This window comes from Sclerotinia sclerotiorum, genomic scaffold, assembly GCF_000146945.2.
Source record: "Sclerotinia sclerotiorum 1980 UF-70 scaffold_3 genomic scaffold, whole genome shotgun sequence".
Lineage (NCBI taxonomy): Eukaryota > Fungi > Ascomycota > Leotiomycetes > Helotiales > Sclerotiniaceae > Sclerotinia > Sclerotinia sclerotiorum.
The window spans coordinates 1703115-1722685 of record NW_001820833.1 but is presented as its reverse complement, the minus strand read 5'-3'; the positions used below and the strand labels follow the sequence as shown (position 1 = coordinate 1722685).

The 19571-nt window shown below is 39.3% G+C and overlaps 5 protein-coding genes across 5 annotated transcripts; 2 read left to right on the top strand and 3 right to left on the bottom strand.

Moving 5' to 3' along the window:
• Positions 1-4277: 4277 nt before the first annotated feature.
• Positions 4278-5845, bottom strand: SS1G_02764 (hypothetical protein; the record flags this gene model as incomplete). Its single annotated transcript, XM_001596494.1, has 5 exons — positions 4278-4424; positions 4896-4918; positions 4992-5055; positions 5606-5725; positions 5816-5845. 5 exons carry the CDS (start codon positions 5843-5845, stop codon positions 4278-4280), a joined length of 384 nt encoding a protein of 127 aa, XP_001596544.1.
• Positions 5846-8266: 2421 nt separating this feature from the next.
• SS1G_02763 (hypothetical protein) lies at positions 8267-9314 on the top strand (the record flags this gene model as incomplete). Its single annotated transcript, XM_001596493.1, has 4 exons — positions 8267-8279; positions 8369-8648; positions 8702-8905; positions 8960-9314. 4 exons carry the CDS (start codon positions 8267-8269, stop codon positions 9312-9314), a joined length of 852 nt encoding a protein of 283 aa, XP_001596543.1.
• A 1958-nt stretch (positions 9315-11272) lies between these two features.
• On the bottom strand, positions 11273-12423 carry SS1G_02762 (hypothetical protein; the record flags this gene model as incomplete). Its single annotated transcript, XM_001596492.1, has 2 exons — positions 11273-12219; positions 12291-12423. The coding sequence occupies 2 exons, from the start codon at positions 12421-12423 to the stop codon at positions 11273-11275; spliced, it is 1080 nt and encodes a 359-aa protein (XP_001596542.1).
• Positions 12424-12965: 542 nt separating this feature from the next.
• SS1G_02761 (hypothetical protein) lies at positions 12966-13733 on the top strand (the record flags this gene model as incomplete). Its single annotated transcript, XM_001596491.1, has 2 exons — positions 12966-13073; positions 13137-13733. The coding sequence occupies 2 exons, from the start codon at positions 12966-12968 to the stop codon at positions 13731-13733; spliced, it is 705 nt and encodes a 234-aa protein (XP_001596541.1).
• A 3466-nt stretch (positions 13734-17199) lies between these two features.
• SS1G_02760 (predicted protein) lies at positions 17200-18181 on the bottom strand (the record flags this gene model as incomplete). The annotated part of the gene is made up of 3 exons (XM_001596490.1): positions 17200-17445; positions 17541-17650; positions 17791-18181. 3 exons carry the CDS (start codon positions 18179-18181, stop codon positions 17200-17202), a joined length of 747 nt encoding a protein of 248 aa, XP_001596540.1.
• Between the last annotated feature and the right edge of the window lie 1390 nt (positions 18182-19571).

Here is a 19571-nt window from a genome sequence, read left to right as displayed (position 1 = left end):
AGAGAACAATCAACACAACGGTAAATACGATAAAAATAAAAATGAGCCCAGTAGGGGAAACCAACGTCCTAAGAATACTATGCCAGTACAGTTATATAAAAATACCAAATGAAAGGAAAGACAGAAAGATGTAATATCCAGATCGGGGGGATTGGTTTTCGGATTTTTCGTTTTTGATTTGGGAGTAGAAACTAGGAGGATTGCAGCGCGGGGTTAAGATGGTAAGGATGAGGATTAGGGAATCTGGGAATTTGGAAATCAGAATCTGGAGTGTGTTTGTGGAGTTACTTGTGGTATGGACTGTACATGTGGAGGGTATACAGACAGATAGAGTGGAGTGAAAAGGGGAGAGTTTTCGGCGATTTATTTTACTGAATTTTTGAGCATGGGGGTGGGATCATGGGATGGGATGGGATTTCTCCGTCCTCTGGAGATACAGAGTATAAAGATCCGGAGTAGTAGTTTGGTATAATGTAGGGTAAGTGGGATGGATCAAGAAAGTGATGGGATGATATGGAGTACGGAGTATGATAATGTAAGGGTAAGTGGGATGTAATATAATGTAATGCAACGTGATGTGATGGATCATCAACGGCACTCCAATGCTCCATAGTACGGAGTAGGACTATTCATGCGTCCGAATAAGCGAAACGAGTGAACTAGATTGGATTTCAAATTCTTGCAGTTAAGTATGTACCTAGCTAATGTGGACGGAAAATTATCGGCTTAAATATTAGATGCGCAGTATGATTGCTTTAGTGCTAGCTATAGCGAAGCGGCACTTTGATATTTTTTGGTTGTTGCCGTACTCCGTATATTGGCGGGGCGGGGCCGCGCCGGCTGGTTCTGTGGTGGGGGGTTTCATGGGTGCGTTTGATGTGTGTGATGGATTTTGTGTGATGTGATGTGATGTGATGAACGTGATATCTCGGGCATATTATTCATGTCTTAGTTGGATTGGGGTTGAGGGTTATCGATATTGTCTCGTAGTTGTAGTCTAATTTAGCTTGAAGTTTTATGTGTATGTGAAGCGGGAGATATAAATTGGAGAGCTGATGAAGTCACATGTATTATGGGTTGGAAGTTGATTTTTCACGAATTTCAAGATAGCAATCGTTGTTCTTAGTTATTTTTACTCAAGAAAACTCACCTTCATCGTGTAGCAAAAATCTCTATACAGGGAATAGAATCCCAAGTAGATGATATTGATTGGTATCTGCTACCACACCTGTTAAGGTTACTTGTATACATTCCGTGTGCGTGAACAGGAAAGAAAATCAGATATGAATACGGTTATACCCGAGTAGGAGATCATGGCGGAAACTAAAAGAGGGTTCCCCGTCGGGTAGAATCGAGATCTAGATCTGCACGGGATGCAGTGGGGTGGAGTGGGGTAGGGCTGCGATTGAGATATTGCGGTAGTTTATTATTTGATCACTTTATTTGTTTGTATAATTTATTTGTATCTGTATGAACGGATAGGTCGGGTTCTATGATACTGGGGATGTTAGATGGTATAGTAGATAATAGGTAATATATTAGATGGGTAGGTAGTGGACAAGAGTGAACTGGATCTAGAAGTGGGAGTGGGAGTAGGAGCGAGAGGGGATTATTAGAATGCGATTGTGGGGTTATAATGCTTGTGAGTGAGTGGGGCGTTATAGTAGGTTAGATTGATATGAGAATATCATGATGTAATGTAATGAACTTAATGTAACGTATGTAATGATATAAAGTAATTTATCTACGCAGTACTTTAAGATTATGATTCTACGATGAGAAGATTAGGAGTGGATAGAGAGAAGATAGGGGCTAGAAATTAGAAATTAGAATAAATGATAGGCACTACTCTGTAGATAATAGTGATAAAGTATCCCCGAATATCTTCGCGGTGGTGGGTCTCAAGAGCTAATTCTTACGCAGCTTGTTTTATTACTATGGTAGTATTCGATCTTGGACCCACCAATCTACCGGTACTAGAACCCCTCTCTATCGCCCCACTCCATTCACACTTCAATCTTCAAGGGCTTACTAGTAGAGTAGAAGTCCCATGAATAGTCATTATAATTTTATACTTTACATAGCATAAATATCACGTGCTTTCGATCTAATTCATGGAATTGAAATTTGTAATTATGTATAATACTGTATGGATAATTTGTATAAAGCTATGAGTATTAATGAAGGAGCAGGACTATTTAAGAGACCTAGTGATAGTACTACATATCTACCCTTCTGAGGGTGTAAGCGAGATGGGAAGTTCGGAGTAGAGAGGGTAGCTTGAGGGGCGGAAAGTCTATGATAAACTGTTGGTACCCCGAGTTAACGTTATGATTCAATAAATGGATGGTATCCAATTCCCCTTTTAGGTTGTATCGGCGAGGGAACTGATATCTTGAATTTTGGAGATATAGTGTTAGAATTGTGTTTACCATGTTATAGTATCGCGCTATTACTTTTTGAGGAAATGCAGTAAGTAGATGATGAGTTAATAACCTTCCAAAACACTTGAAATGTAAGGAGACCCGGAGATGGATGATAAATATAATGGTGAGGAAGTGTTATATTGAATGAGAAGAGATGATAGAATAGATCTTTATACTTTCAAAGTTATCTATCAAGTTTATATTAAGAGCTTAGAATTTGATATCTTTCTATCTATTCATCTATATAGATTTAAAACTCTCATAGACATCATTTTGTTTATTCCTCAATCTTTTCATATAGAATAAAACAGAGATGAAGAAGAACTTGAGTATTGATCTCTTCAATTTAGTAATTGGTTAAGTCTAGTATCTCATTTTCGGGCCACCTCTAATTTGAGCCACTCTTTTACATAAAAAATCATAATTCTCACCTATTAATAACTTTATAATTGTTGACCTCCTGGGATCTTGGCAGCATATGCATATATATTGCATGATGCATATAAGGAGCAAACAAAACTCAACTTTTAATTCATTCTTTCCTTTTTGGTATACTGTTTGTTTGCTTTCAATATTTTGATTTCAAAGCACTTTAATTCCGAAGGCTGAATACCTAACCTTATTCCTTCATTTTTTGAATATATACTCGCAGCTTAACTGCTTAGCTAGAGAATCAATCAATTCAATCTGATGCTCTTTCTGGTCTCAATAAACCCAATAATAATTAATTAATAGAATATCATTTCATCGAATAGATTCTCGGAGCTTCTATCTAGCAAAATTTAACTTGATTATCATCTTCCCACGAGCTCATCGACCATGATCCCGGTGCTCTGTGCTGCACGAGTTTTATACTAATGAAGATATTGATCAATCAAAGAAGTAGTATTCGAAAAGAACAATATATATAAAGTATTACCTAGAAAAAAGTGACGTGATGGCTTGTTGATATACGGAGATGATATTTTAATTACACAATAAAAATAATAGAAAGTTATAACTGTGGTAATAAAGTTTATACAGTATGATCTTAAATAGACGGATATCTTATTTACTTTTCTATCTGTCTAGAGTTATATTCGGAAAGTGACGGTAGTTATTCTTCTTCTACTGTTTTATTGTTGTTAATATAACAATTATTCTAGATCATACTGGTAAGTAATATTCAACTCCCTTGCATTAATCAACTGAGAAGTGTTACTGAAATGTTACGAGGTTTGCCGTCTAGATCACGTGGAAGTGCTCTAGGCTCTCGAAGTAGGTTTATAACTAGGCGTCAAGCAGGGACTTGAAGTAATGACAATAATGATATGCAATTCGTAACTAATAGTAGAGTATACTAAATGATTGATCTTGAGCACGAAGCTCTATACAAAGGAAATCCATCTTGATTATATAGACCTTCATGCCTATGGCTAGTCAGGACCGCTGCGCGGTCCTGGACAGCCAGCGTTCCTCAGCGGTCCATAACGTGACTTTAATCACGTTACCTTGGTTTAGTCATGTGACGCGGCATAGAAGATAGCCGTTGTAACATGAAAACGAGTGTTTATTAACTTTCTAATGTAGATAAAATCAAATTAAAAATAAATAACGTAACGTATGGGGAACTCGGACATATGGGGAACTCGGACATATGGGGAACTCGGACACTTTTTGCCCATCGCCAACTTGAAACCTGTTGACCTGAAGAATGATTATATGAACCCAATTAACCACTCCTCAAGTGTGGCGTCACTTTTGGGCAACAGTTATGAGCCCGGTTTGCGGTCCCATGGTCCAGTGGTATCATTTATAATTTCCACTACCAGCGCAACTTGCAATCATCATATTCTTCAGTAAAAAGTTACATTATCGATTATATCGCATCCAATGAGAGTTACTCCTAAAAACTCCAAGCGAGCGATCCCCATGCACCTCGACGGAACAAGCCTCTGAAGAGGGGTAGAGCCAATCAGATGCTCTCAGAACCCTACTCTTGCATACATGCCCCAGAGTCTAGAAAAAATGTTAGACAGTAAAAGGCAGAGGACTATGTTATCCGGCCAATCAACTCAGATCGGATCAGCCAATCATATCCAGGAATAGCCTCAAAAAATAATGGCATATCCTGATTCGGCAATCCCTGAGGGGGAGTGTTGACCTGAAGAATGATTATATGAACCCAATTAACCACTCCTCAAGTGTGGCGTCACTTTTGGGCAACAAAACCCTAATAACTTTTATTATGTATACCCAATCACCTTTTACACCTGCTCAAATTGAAGAGAAGCTTTAATAGGTTATAGTTGCACTTCAATTAAAAGAATTTAAATCAATTAGAAAGGCTGCAGAGCATTTTGAAGTCCCTAAGTCCACTCTAGCCGATAGGCTGGCTGGGAAGAAAACACGTTCCCAAACCTACGAAATGGCTCAAATTCTTTCAAACGCAGAAGAAAATACTCTTATACGATGGATTTCACGACTTACGATCACTGGATTCCTTGCTACACCTATGTTGGTGAAGGAAATGATCGACGAAATTCGTCTTCGATGTGTTCAGGTCGTGTCATCTCGAATTCCTACCTTGACAGAAATTCCATCTATAGGCCACAAATGGATTTATAGATTCCAAAAACGATATCCAGAACTTAAAATATATTATTTATATTAATTAAAGTCTAATCGGATTAAAGAGACAACTTCAAAGAATATTTAGACTTGGTTTGATGTGTTTCGTATATGTCTTATTGAACGAAAATATGAATTAGATGATATATATAATATGGACGAAACTGGATTTGGAGTTGGAAGTACTCAAAGTATGTGCATTATAATCGATTCTATTCAGAAATCGAATTGGAAAGTTACAGCTAGTAAGCAAGAATGGATAACTGTATTTGAATATGTTAATATAATTGGAAAGGCTCTATCATCTATAATCATTTTCAAGGCTCAGAATACGAATTCTGTATGGATTCCAAAGGATACACTTCAAAGCTGATAGTTCTCTACTAGTACAAATGGATAGATCTCAAATAGTTATGGATTAGAATGGCTAAAAAGGGTTTTCGAACCAGAATCCAAGAAAGTGTCAGGTGACCGACCTTGACTTTTGATCATGGATGGCCATTCAAGTCATATTACAGGTAGCTTTATTGCTTTCTGTATAGAGAAGGATATCGATTTACTTATATTACCTCCTCATTGCTCCCATTTGCTTCAGCCATTTGATATTGCGGTGTATAGGCCAATGAAACGATATTATGCTTTGGAGGTCGATCGATATTCTCGAGCTGGTGTAAAGCGAATTCAAAGAGCTGAATGGGTAGAACTCTTTCAAAATATTAGAAAAAAAGCACTGAATTCTTCTAATATTAAAGTTGGCTGAAGAGGAGCTGGTTTAATACCTTTTGCTCTACGAAAAGTACTCGATACATTATGTTCGGTTTCTTGAGACTAGAAAGAGCATCAGATTGAATTAACTTATTCTCTAGCTAAGCAGTTAAGCTGCGAGTATATATTCAAAAAATGAAGGAATAGGTTGGGTATTCGGCCTTCGGAATTAAAGTGCTTTGAAATCAAAATATTGAAAGCAAACAAACAGTATACCAAAAAGGAAAGAATGAATTAAAAGTTGAGTTTTGTTTGCTCCTTATATGCATATGTACTATATATGCATATGCTGCCAAGATCCCAGGAGGTCAACACATTACCATTTAACTCCTCCCAGCAACCTTCTACTCCACAAATGAGAACCCCCAATCAAGACCTAACAGAGTATATGGAAATGACAAGAGTATACCCCCAAATACTAAGTTGCTGTATCTTATAATAATGAATTGGGATTGGGATTGGGATTGAGATTGGAGGAGATATAAATTTAACTGGTGAACCTGTAGGTGGGAGATGGGATTTCCCACTCTGAACGGATCGTTAATGGTGATCTTTATGTGATTAATATTATATAATTTGCAAGATCGGATCGGATGGTAGGGAAAGTAAGTAGATGTTTCAGGGCTCCTTAGGAATATATTAGAGTGAGACTATTATGATGAATGTTGTCTCGAATAACATATAACTCAGAAAGGTAGCACATATTTCAGAGTTCTTCATTTTTGGTTTGTCCATTTTGGCGGATATTCATGCTATAACAGTATATGTTTTGTGCATCTTTTCTGGGTGGTTGATTATAGTAGGGTGAGATCTAGGAGCATGAATATCGATCGTATATAGTATTGTCTCAATCTAAGCTTGACCCTCTTCACGTGCCTTGTTGCATATCTTAAACTCATGGTTATCGCATGCTTATAACTAAATTATTAGTATGAGAGATGAATGCTGACTAATCACTTTAAACTCCCCAACTCGAAGCACAACCTAATCGGAGTACACTTGTTGGCAATGGTGCCAGGGGTAAAGAACTACTGTAGTCTAGAAAGTAGCGATATCGAAGAAAGCCATCACTAGGAACGTGCAACTTCGTTCACGGTCCGCTACTCGTGATATTCAGGCTTAGCCTCCGATGCCACGATTGAGTTTAAATCTTCCATCGGTGGTAGAAGTAGGGAAAGAGCTAAGATGAGGGGTAAGGGTCTTTTATCATCTCTAATCAATCAGAAAATCAAGTTATGGGATGAACTATTGGCTACTCACTAGTCATGTAGTATGGTTCCCCAATGTTGTAACTACAGAATGTAATAAATCAAATCTTCATATACCGAGATAATCGAGAGAAGAACAAAAAGAGGCTTCAATATAAGGTTTCCACCACATCATTTACTTTCGCTATTATTGTAACTAAAAACCTGGTTGCAAAAACCCTTGATCCATCAATAAGGTAAAGATGGTCGAAGCTTCTATTTGATGTTGCCGGACGCAGATCAGTGCAGCTGTGGCTCCATTATGACGTATTACTTTTATTTTCTTCATTAGTCTCGATGATTACGGAGCACATTTCAGCCACATCATCAAAATATCAACAGCTTCATCGGGATAACAATCATCAAAGCACTTTCTTTCACTTTCGTTTTCAGTCTTTTTGAAAGTTCTAGACAAATAAGTAAGGTACGAAGCACGTGAGTTGAAAGTTTAAACAAAGAAAGATCAAGGGGAAACGTGATTCATTCATTCATTCTTTCTTCGACTTTCTCTTGTCCAAAGCGACTTCTCGAAATTTCGAAAGGAACATGCTAGGTAGTAGTAGGTAAAGCATGGTGGAAAACAGCTTGAGCTAAATAGCTTAGCTTAGCTAATAGATAGATGCACTTACATCATACTATGATCATAGGAATTTATCAAGCAACTACTAGATAGGTAGTTCTTTCTTTGAACCATTCAAATGTGAAGTTTCCCCATTTTACCAAAACCAAAATCAAACACCACTAGTTAAAAGGTGCCTACCGAAACAAACCATATTACCGCTATCGTCATCATCGCACCCGCCAAACTTGGTACAACCTTGAGTAACCTTCCTTAGTACAGCACACTAATACAAGTCTCTTACCCGTGCTGGCTTTTCGCTTTGTTTAATAAAACCTTTCTTCTCTCCATCAAAATATCTCTTAAAACATACAAACATACATATCATACCACTTTCAATTCTTTTATACCCTTCATCTGAAAAGTAAGTTGGAATCGGATTCTTCCATTCAACAGTTTTCCCTGCGATATGTGCCACCTGCAAGGTGTATTACTTGTGCAACGACGGATATTTTCCCTTACCTTGCATTTGTACCATAGCCTGGCACAGAAAATGCAAAGAAGCTAACATGGCACTTAAATAGTTTTCCATCATTCTTCGCAATCACATTACATTCTTACTCCTCTTGATCCCCTAGAGTTAATTTGACTTTCTCGTCATGACTTCCGCCCGTAAGTCTTTGTCCACTGCAAATCCTTAACCCCGCCAAACCAAGTTTCTTTTTTCCCTGGGAGCGCTTGCTAATTGTCAATCATGGCAGGTCCCTTTACGGGAATCATTTCTTTGGTCTTAATCGGTGCCTCGATTATGTTCATGTTCTTCGTGATACTAGGTGGCATTACACAAACGACTCCTCTAGACAAGACACACTTCCTCAGAGCCGACACTTCAAGTATTGCTGGAGCCAGACCAGTTTCACAATGGAATTATTTTAGAGTCTGCGGAGAGGGAAATACCGATTGTGGAAGCTCTGTACCAGATCTTCCTTTCGGTTACGCATGGGTTGGAGGTGGTGATGGTGCTCCTTCTAGTCTTCTCGGGTGAGTTATGCCTAGATTGTGGATATGTCGCAACAATTACTAATATTGTGAAGTTCGCACGCAAAAAATACGACTAGCTCCTCTTACTACTATATGTGGAGATTTGGATGGGTGTTTTATCTTATGGGACTTTTTTTCACCGTCTTTGCATTCTTCACTTCAATATTGGCTCTGTGCAGTACACTTGGATCGTTTATAGGAGCTTGGTTGACAATGGTTGGTCTATTCTTCTTTAGCATTGCCGCTTCATTAATGACGTAAGTTCCTTCACAATCTTGTCTCAATCTATCACATAACTAATCAAAATTCAGTGCCGAATTCGTAAAAGCCCGTAACAGATTCCGCGAGGCCGGTATAAATGCCAGCTTAGGACGATATGCATTCGGCTTTACCTGGGCAGCATGGGCTTGCTTAGCTCTCGCCACAATTTTACTCTGCATCGGAGGAGCTACAGATTCAAGTCGTAGAGCGAGTCGTAGAGCAAGCAGAGGATCTTTTGTTCCTGCTGCTCCTGTTACAAGTGCAGGTACAGATACGGCTACGGAAGATGGTGGTAGATTTACATTCTATCGCAAGCAACGCGAAAGACGCGCTGCTCGTGAGGCACCTGGTAGCTCTTTCGAAAGAAATGAGAGTCAGCGTCGTGTCAAGGATGAATATGCTTAATTGCATACCCTCATCATGATTGCTATGATGGAGATGATACTAATGAGGATGATGGTGATGATGATGATGAGGTTGACAATGTTTGATAACCCATATAGTTATGGGGTCCAAGCGTGGATGAGATATGCACAAGCAATAGGAATTAATGAATACCTTCAAGCGGATTACTTAGGGTTTAATACATACATAAGCGGATGGGGAATGGGAATGGGAATAGGGGGACAGTTAATTGTACATTCATACTCTATTTAATCGGGAAAGCGGTTGTCCTTGTAGTATTATTCTAAGAATAAAATCATCAATTTTTGAATTATTGATTTGAGTTTGGTAATATGAATTTATTAATGAAATCTTTATTATAATAATTTAGAAATTTATAGTTGTATATTAGAAATAATGATTTCTAATAATGATTATACTTGTTATCTTGTTAAGTTAGTGAAGGGTTTGTGATATATTCAGACAGGGCATCAGAGGGGATGATGAGAAACTGAAAGATGGATAGAGGTTTGTGACGCCTCACACCTCCGGGTCACGTGGCATGCCCCGTTTGTATTTAATCATAGGAAAACTCTCTACTCTTGTTTTCCTTCTTCTTTTCTCCTTAGCTTAGTATTTTCTAATACAAGATACTTTACCCAGTATTCTTGAGTGTGACAAGGTTTGAAAGAGAGGTCATGAAATGTGATAGAATAAGATGAGATTAGATGAGATAGAAGGGGATAGATAAAGTATTAAAGATATATAACCTGGTAAATTACATGGCTAGTTAATAATCTTCCCTACCTATCTAGGTAAATACTTCATTTTCGACTCGCTTAATTTGACTCGATTCTTGTCTATATTTTATTTTAATTATCGTGCTCTATACTCTGTACTGCGTACTGTGTACTCTGTATGATTAGGATTACGATTCTTTTTACAAGTTCGTTTGCTATTATTTATCTAGTGCTGTGTTTTTACTTTTTTGTATGTGTATATATATAAGTCTAGTACTGTGACCAAAAGGGTGTTTATAGATCAGCAATTGTATTTAACTTAGAATCTACAGGTGAAGAGCACCTGTAGATAGGGATAGCTACTCTATATATACACAAATGAATAGCCTAGCCGCAATGGCTAGGCAAAAAGAAGTCATATTTAGCCCTTCAATGATCTTACTTTACCGATAACCATTGATACCTAGTACTTGTTCGGATCTGATCCTCAGACCACCTAAATTGTATACTAATCCCGAGTAATCGTATCATGTGTGGACATGGTTAATGTACCTGAGGTTTCTTATATAATAAGGGTGGGAGGAAAGCAGGGGTTTCCGTCACAAGTACCCCCTTTTGTTACGAGGTTTGCCGTCTAGATCACGTGGAAGTGCTCTAGGCTCTCGAGGTGGTTTATAACTAGGCGTCAAGCAGGGACTTAAAGTAATGACAATAATGCAATTCGTAACTAATAGTAGGATATACTAAATGATTGATCTTGAGTACGAAGCTCTATACAAAGGAAATTCGTCCTGACTATATAGACCTTTATTTTTCGTGCATTTTATGTAGGGTTCATCACGTGATTGAATCACGTGGTAATGGGCCTGTGGAGTCCGACGTAACATAGACTTAGGTAGTAACTTGATTAATTATATAACGATCTAGATAGATAGGTAGTTAATAATCTTACCTAGATGTATTGATGCTTCATTTTCCACTCGCTTAATTTGACATGATTCTTGTCTTTATTTTGTTTTAGTTATCGTGCTCTGTACTCTGTAGTCTGTACTGCGTACTATGTATGATTACGATTCTACAAGATTTTTTACTATTCATCTAGCGCTCTTTTCTCACTTTTCTTATACATGAGTATATATTGATTTGTAGGAGTATTACTTTAAATTTCTGATTTTTATTTTTTAAATTTTTTAAATTTTTTTAATAAAAGATACCTATCATAGTAGGTAAATAAATATCTCATCCCCACTGATGATATTGAATAAATCCACCACCGGTACTTATATTTAATTCCTTTCCTCCTCGTATATCGAGTTGTATTAATTGTTTTACTTCTTCGGGGGTATCTCTCCAGGTAGACCATTCTCTTAGTTTTCCGATATTTTCGTCCTTACTCTGTTCTTCTTTTTCGACTTTTTGAGATTCGCTTTCCACTGGGCTTTCACTTCCGTCGTCGCATTTTTCGCCTCGTTGGAGACGGCCTAGTCCGGCTGTGAATTCTTTTAGCCACCAGTGGGCTATGTAACTACCATCTTTTAGTTGGAGTTTTATATCACTGCCCCGTTTTTCTTGCAGTTCTTCGTATTTTCCGGGTGTTTGGAAGAATATTTCATCGAGTGCTATGATTCTCTTCCCGTCTAATCCGCACGCTTTGATTCTATCCCACCATCCTCTCTCCATTATCATGTTCAGTCCAATCCCGTAGCTACTGACGTTTCTTCTTAACTGGACACCTAAACTTGCTATCTTCTCCTTCTCATTCAGCCATACCCCGGGATTTTCCGTCCGGCCTAGAATATCCAAACACATGGCGCGCAATAATTTGATGGTAGCTTCTTCCAACAGATTTACATAACATCTTACGCCCAAGTTGGGAAAAGTTAACAAGTCAATGATGGGATAAATGACGAGTTGGCCTGGACCGTGAAAAGTTATTAGGCCGCCTCGAGGTGTTTGGACAACTTCGGCTCTTTGCTCCTTGCTGTTGATGGTGGTGAATGGTTCGCGAATGGTGGGGAGGTGGGTGGTTGAAATGGGGATTAGAGGCTCGTGAAGAGTTTTGAGGAGGGATTCCGAGAGTGGAGTTTGGAGCTCTCGTCGGCCGGTGGTGTAGACTGGAGTTGATTGGAAGGTGAGGACTGTAGGAGTTGGAGGTGTCAGGTGGGCGTGTTCGGGATTTGATGGCTCTGTTTTTTAGATTAGTTTTGTGGTGAGAGGAGGGAAGGGAGATAGGAAGCAGATATGATAGGATACATACTCTTTTTATGTTCAAGTAGTCTGGATACGAGGGTGGATTGAATAGTCTGGGCAATATGAAATGGTGTCACGCCTCTGAGATGAATGTGGCGGATGAGATTTCTCGGGATGGATGAAGGGGGTAAAGGAATCATGATTAAGTTATCATGAGGAAGGTGATAAAATCAGTGCGAAGAGAAATACCAAAAGAGAGAATGAAAGCAACAAAAGTTGTTGCTCAAATAAGTTTCAAAGGAAAGGAAGAGATTGGACTTGGAATCTTGACAAGGCTGAAAGAAAATGTTATTCCGAGATTAGATAAGAGCTCTAAGTTCGGAGTTGCTCAAATCTCTTTTCTTCTGTTTATACCTTTACCAAAGTGATACAGAGCTTGATACTGGTAGAGGAAACTTCCTTTATCTACTAGATAATTAAATTTCGGAGTTCGACAATGTAGCTGTAGAATAATGCATCGATTGTTTTGTGGTACTAAGTAGGTTTGAGATAAAGTCTAACTTAGAGCTTTTTAAATATTACGTAATCTCATGCGATCATTGCCCCGCCAATCCCGATCTCTCTTTCATTCTGACTACTTCCGCCCCTCTCTCCCATCGGCTCTCATAGAATATCAACCTCAACTTTTCTCAAAGCAACTACAACAAATCTACTTCCAACAACACATTCACATACCACAACCATGACGGAAGCGCCTTTGAATTATGAAGCCTCAGCCGGCGTCACCAATCTCCAAGTCTCAAGAACCTTACCCTCAGAAGTCGTCCAATGCTTAGAAAATGCTAGATTTGTACGTCCTCCCTCACAACCGCGTCTTACTCACAGACAAACACTAATTTAACATGATACATAGTTACATCTCGCAACATGCACCTCTCTTCGTCCTCACGTCTCCCTCATGAACTACACCTATCTTCCCAGTACACCCTGGTCTCCTCATCCTACCATAATAATGACGACGAACCCTTCCTCTAAGAAAACCCAAAACCTTCTCGAAAATCCAAATGTTTCATTATTGGTTCACGATTGGGTATCTCATCGTCCTCCTACTGGGAATAGAGCTTCGAGTCCTCCGAGGAATACTGGGGGTAGAAGTAGTTTGGCGGAGATGTTGATAGGGTTGAATACGAGTGCGATAAGTAGTATTAGTGCGACGATTAATGGGGAAGCGAGGGTGGTGGAAAGGGGAGGAGAAGAGGAAAAATGGTTGAAGGAAAGACATTTGGAGAATTGTGTTTTTCTTGGGGAGGAGGGGGTGAGGGCTGGAGAGGGAGATGGTGGGAGAGTTTTTGTAGAGGGTGAGGAGGTGAGGGTTGTTAGTGTAAAGGTGGGTGATGGTAGGGTTAGTGATTGGAAGGGTGCAGTTAGGGATTGGGTTTTGAGTGGTGAGGGAGAGGGAGAGGGTCATAATGGTGTTGGGAGTGAGACTTTGTTGAATGGAGTTCATTAAGGTGGGTATTGTGGAGTGGGTAAAGAAGATCTAAATTGGGAGTATATGGTAGTTTATGACCATACTTAAAAATTGGTGTCATAGATATGGCAAGGGTAAATATCTATAAAGGCATTTTGGGAGCATTCAAAATATCGGTTCAATTAGTTCTCTAGCCTTTGTAAAATTTCAAAATGGCGTTCTCCTAGTATGAAAAGGAAATTGAATGATCAATCTTGGATCAATACCTTATTGTTTGTGGTTTGAAATCGATCTTCTCGATGTATGTGAGGCTTGATTATTAGCAATTGTGTACATGCTACGGAGTACTTGCTGTTTAGTTTGGGAGTGGGCTAGGACCTAACACTTCTTTTTACACGCACCTTTAATTGTCTTCCTCTCCTCAGAATATATACAATAAAATTTGATACTTTCTACACCCCATCAGCTCGGATTTTATCCAAAGCTGTTTGTCTCTTTGTTTGTTTGTTTTCAATATGTTTACTGTTCAGCTCTTCCAAATCTCCATTTATATAAACAAAAAAGTGAAGAGTGCAGTTACAGCGCTAACATCAAGAATCTGAATTAGGTAGTTTCCGATAAATAATTCCTACAACATCTACTTGTTTAGCCACGTAAGTCTCACATATCCACGATCAATCAAGCATGAAGGAGCCGGGTGTTTATTTATGAAGAGTCATCTGTTTGAGCGGTGGTTTATTGGTAGCAGAACTAGAACTAGAACCATATGATATGATGTTTTGGTAATCTTATAAGGAGTTGCAAACTGCTCGCGATTGATTACTCGGGTATGATGGTACTCAGGGCTACTAGTTTTTTTTGGAAGTCGTGCTATTTTATGGGTATTATGGATTATTGAATTGTAAGGGGTTGTTGGTATGAATGCGGTGGTTATTGGAGAGCTATGAGAATTTCACTCCTGCGCCTTTAATCTCATTCATGGATATAGTGATGAGGCACTTTCTTTTTATCAAAGGCCTCTCTCTCGGCCGTTGAAATTGAATGTTTTGGTCAGTGTGTTTGAGTATGTATAAGTGTATATTCGAGATGTTAGTCTGATATGAGATCTTTTTTTCATCCATCGTTATAATGTCGTGACTGAAAGTTGTGCAGAAATTCGGTCGGAAGATTATGGATCATAGACCAGTATTCTCTGTGAAATCGAATTTCTAGGTCACAAATCTCTGGTCAATTCGTATCTTTGTGTACTTGCGTTTATAAGTTGTGGAATCGTAAGATTACAATATTAAGATTTAGGAGAAGGAGCGGAAAATAGTTAGCTTGGGCACTGTTGCCTTCTCTACACCAAGTTTATAATGTCGATGGTTTGACGGGTGTATTACGTTCTCGATGTATGGAAGTGGTACTTGTCCAGTTGATAATGATTATTTCACTTGAAGGGGGTTGATCTTTTGACACTACTTTGATATAGATCATTTTCATGACCCTAGAATGGGATATTGTCATTTGATCGATTTTAACACATGAAGAAGGAAAATCTCGAAGAAGAATAACTAAGTCATCTGCTGGTGGAGCTGTACCTCGTGTTTTGCTGTGTCCTTCAAGGTTATCTATAAAGTTCCTTTTCATCAGAAATCAAATTCGGATATGATTGGAGTCATCCCACTTTTATGGAACCATTTTGCTATTCACTTTGGACTTTCTTACTTTTCAGTTCATGAGAGAAATCCTGGATTGCAGATTACAAGAACTAGGGAAATAATCTAAAGTTAGTTGCCGGCGATAGCTAGTACTCACATGCCTTTATTGTGTAACTTTCCATCAGGGCATCTAACCAACAAGTAAGAAATATCTTATTCTCAACATTTAGTTTCTTCTTCTTAACCTCCCCTTCCTCTTTCCTTCGAGAGGATATTCTAATCTAGTCTTTGCGTTCCTTTTACTGACTATTCTTCTGGGCGGTATCCTCTGATATCATTCTTTGAGCGCTTTTCAGAGCAGAAAGTCAATTATTCCCTGTGTAGGCGTATCTTGATGGCTTGGTATTGCTCGAGCGGGATGTCTCGCCGGCTAATTTCGAAAAAGACAATCTGATTTTTTTCGAAATATTTCCACTGTCTAGCACATGTTCGTCGCTTCCGTTAGCCAGAATAAAAGTCAGCAAAGTATCCAGCAATATAAACACAAAGTACATAAAAATCTACTTGTCGCCTTCCTTGAAGAGTTCATCTGGCAGGCTGCTCGGGTAAATCGCATATACTAGATCACAATACACACTAGGCATGCAAACCCCACCGGTCATATCGTTCAAACTACGAGGTCCTAGTTCACCAAACATAAGAAACTCGGGTCCGAACGATACCTGATTCGAAAAAGGAGTTGATGGTATTGATCTGCTTTATTTACAAGCCAGAGTGTATCACAATAACTTCCAAATCTTCACACTCTACTTAAGGTTCACCATATTCCCAATTCGTCCTGGCGAGTGATAGGCCGTCTAAAAATGGAATTTACATGGGAAATTCCCTTATGACTCTGGCGAAGACTATTCAGATATCGCCTTTTTAAGTCAGAGATAGGAAGATGGATAAATACATGGTCCTTTCCCCTCTATTCGGGTATCAATCAACTCTTTAGCGCATTTTATAATCTATACATATTCACAAGAGTCATTATTTAAACGACAAAGAATTCAATGAATTTCATGAGTGTAGAGTTTCAACCTCACTATCTCGAATTTGGATGTCTCTTCTCCGTAATTTCTACCATCTTCCAGAGGTTTTCATCTTCATCCCGCAGTCTTTGCATTTCAGATCGAGATGCGCGATCAATTTAACAGGCAATTTAATCATTACAACCTGTGCCCTGTACTTTATTTCCGGACATCTTTCCATTGAGAAAATTCCAAGTTAATCTCGAGTGAATTACGCAACTTTGATATTTTGGAATCGAGAGGATGGCGAGAACGGATACGATTAATCTCATAGTGTTTGTTCTAAGTTACATTTACTTCTTGTAGAGTCCCCAAGAGCGTTTAAACAATTATTTGATATAATTATAAGTCCTTCTCAAGTGAAACGAGGAATAAAGTTTTATCGTATCAGCTTAAAGCTACAGTTCTACACATCCTAATAGGATAGATAGGATTTCTCAAGATATCGGAATATCATTGATCATAATTATTTTCTTCACAGTTCTCTCGTCTATGTTCACTACTATAGAACATCGTTCCACAATGCATATAAGCACACATTTAAAGAACACCACGAAGGGAAGAAAATACTCATAAAGGCATGTTGAATGCCAAATCCCTACATGGACTACATCCCTACTAAGAAAATAAAAAAATAGATACAAAGAAGAGAAATATATATCCAGAAAGAACAACCACCCCAAAATCCAGCCTAATCTCTGAACAGCACTCAAATTCTCATCCCCTGACTCCTCATCCCACCTCATCCCACATCGCGCATCCCCTCTCTTTCAAAAGTCCCCCACAAACCCCCTACTCAATCTTCCCCAAAACAAAACTCACAGCAAACGCATTATACTTCACCGTATAAGTCAAATGCTCCAGCGTATCCACACCGGAACAACAAAACGGATCCCCAAAATCACAATACGACTTCAGAATCGTCGAATAACCCTTCAAAGAAGCCGATTGATCGCTCGAGCGAGGAAAGAGTCCGTTTTGGAAACAGGTGCCTACGTGGAAGGATTGTTGATTGGTCATGTAGCGGGGATCACCCATCTGTTTGTGTGGTGGTGGTGGTTAGAAGGGGTGATTTGGGGAGGTTGGGGGTTGGAGGGAAGGGATGTGGGAGCAATGAGATGGGGAGTATTTACCATAACAGCAGCTTTAACATGGGATCCGTATTTCGCGTAATCGACAGCTGGGGTTCTGGTCCCTAGGAGTCCACCTCCTCCTCCGCCGAGCGTATCACTAATACATTCCGCTATACGAATCACATTAGTACTATATTCTATCTCAACCCAAACCCATCCATCCACACACAACCCATCATATTATCCTACACCTCCACCACAACAAAAGCTCAAAGCTAAAAGACAAAGACAAAAAAAACCCACAACTCACCACCCTGCGAATACCCCAACAAAACGATTTTCTGCTGCGGACACGCCTCCACGGCTGCAATCAAATCCGCCTTCATAGCCGCAACACCACTCGCCACACTAGGTGGATAAGGCGCCAGTAACGCAGGATAAGAAACGGAAGTACGAGTGACGGATTGGGAGGTGCCGAGTTCGATGGCGGAGGCAAGAGTCCCGATTATGCCTTCGCCGGGGGCTTCGGTGGATGCGCGCGCGGTGATGATGCGGATGGCGGTGCAGGTTGTGGTAGTGTTGATGGTGGAGATGGTGGAGGTTTCGGGTGAGGGGTTGGGGAGAGCAGCTGGGATGGCGAGGGTGAGGGGGAGGAGTGGGAGGATTGGGAGGAGAGTTAGGAGGAAGATGGGTGAATACATTGTTTGTGGGGGTATGAATGGGTTGGATTAGATATATTTGGAAAGAAGTCACAATGCGAAGAATCAGAAAGAATGAGAATGAAAAGAATAGAAGAGAAGAGATGAATTTCGATGAGAGTGATATTCCAAACCCAGAGAGATCCATTACTCAAATATATATACTTCAAGCTACCTACTAATTCCACCAACATCGTCATAACCAACCCGCTACCATCGCAACAAATCCCATCCACAAAAACCACAAAAATAAACTCATCATTCTAACATGAAGTTCCGAGGTTTTTTCTTTGGTAGAAAGGATATATGAAAGGGTGAAAAGCGGGACTATTCCTAGCAATCAACATCCTTTTTGCACAGAGCTACTATCCTGCCGTATCGAAGTGGGTACTTAGTATCGAATACTCCACTATATTGCTTTTTCTCACTAGAGAATTTGTTTATATGATTTCTAGATGCACAAAGGGATGAAATCACTAGGAATATGACGCCGAGGTGTTTTTGTTTCGTTGGGCTTTGCAGTGTTGAATGGTATGGCTTGGTTTCCTCTGCACTTTGCATTAGATGTAGGCTGCATTGTGCTAATAACGCGGGGTATTATCCATCCAATGTATATTCTCTATTTCTCTTTCGAGTAAATGCAAGAATCGTATCCCTCCCTATCATTATCATCATCATCATCATCTGGACTATCTATTGAGATTTTTTTGCCATCCCACCTGAATAATAAAAATACCTCGGCGACTTGTTGTCCTGGGAAGAATGTAGGTGTGTCGTTAGGTGACGGAGCAACGAATAGAAGGGAGATGAGATAGTTAGGTTAAGGGGCCATGTGCCATTAAAGGCACGGCATGTACGGATTAAGGAATAATCCCAAAGTCCTAGTCGAAGGAATGACTTTTTTTTTTTGGCACATACAAGAGCCTGAAACAAAACAAGATGCTTCTCCCACATTAGCCAGTGTCAGTCACCATGACAAGGTTACCCCATATTTCGCATGATGATCACCATCTCAATACGACACTTGCATCTAGACCTTAATCCGATGTTATGGAGCAAAAAGAAATCGGGATCATAGATCATCGTTTCTTAAAATAAAAATTCCTCTCTTCATCTCATATAAATGGGATTTTGTCTATTCTAAGCTATGACCCAATGTTTACTTCTCGAAGATGTTTTAGTCTGAAGGGTAAAGTGGAGCCCATTGTTTTTTGAAACTGGATCCCGGAGCCAATCGCATCTAAATGAATGTCTATAAGCTTTTGCAGGACAAAAAAGAAAGAATCATCTGAACTTGGGATGAAATGACTAGCGCCTTTTGCCATGTAATACCGAGGTTTTTTCAGCCATATCAGAAATTCAAAGTGAAAGACATGAAAATATCAGATGATAC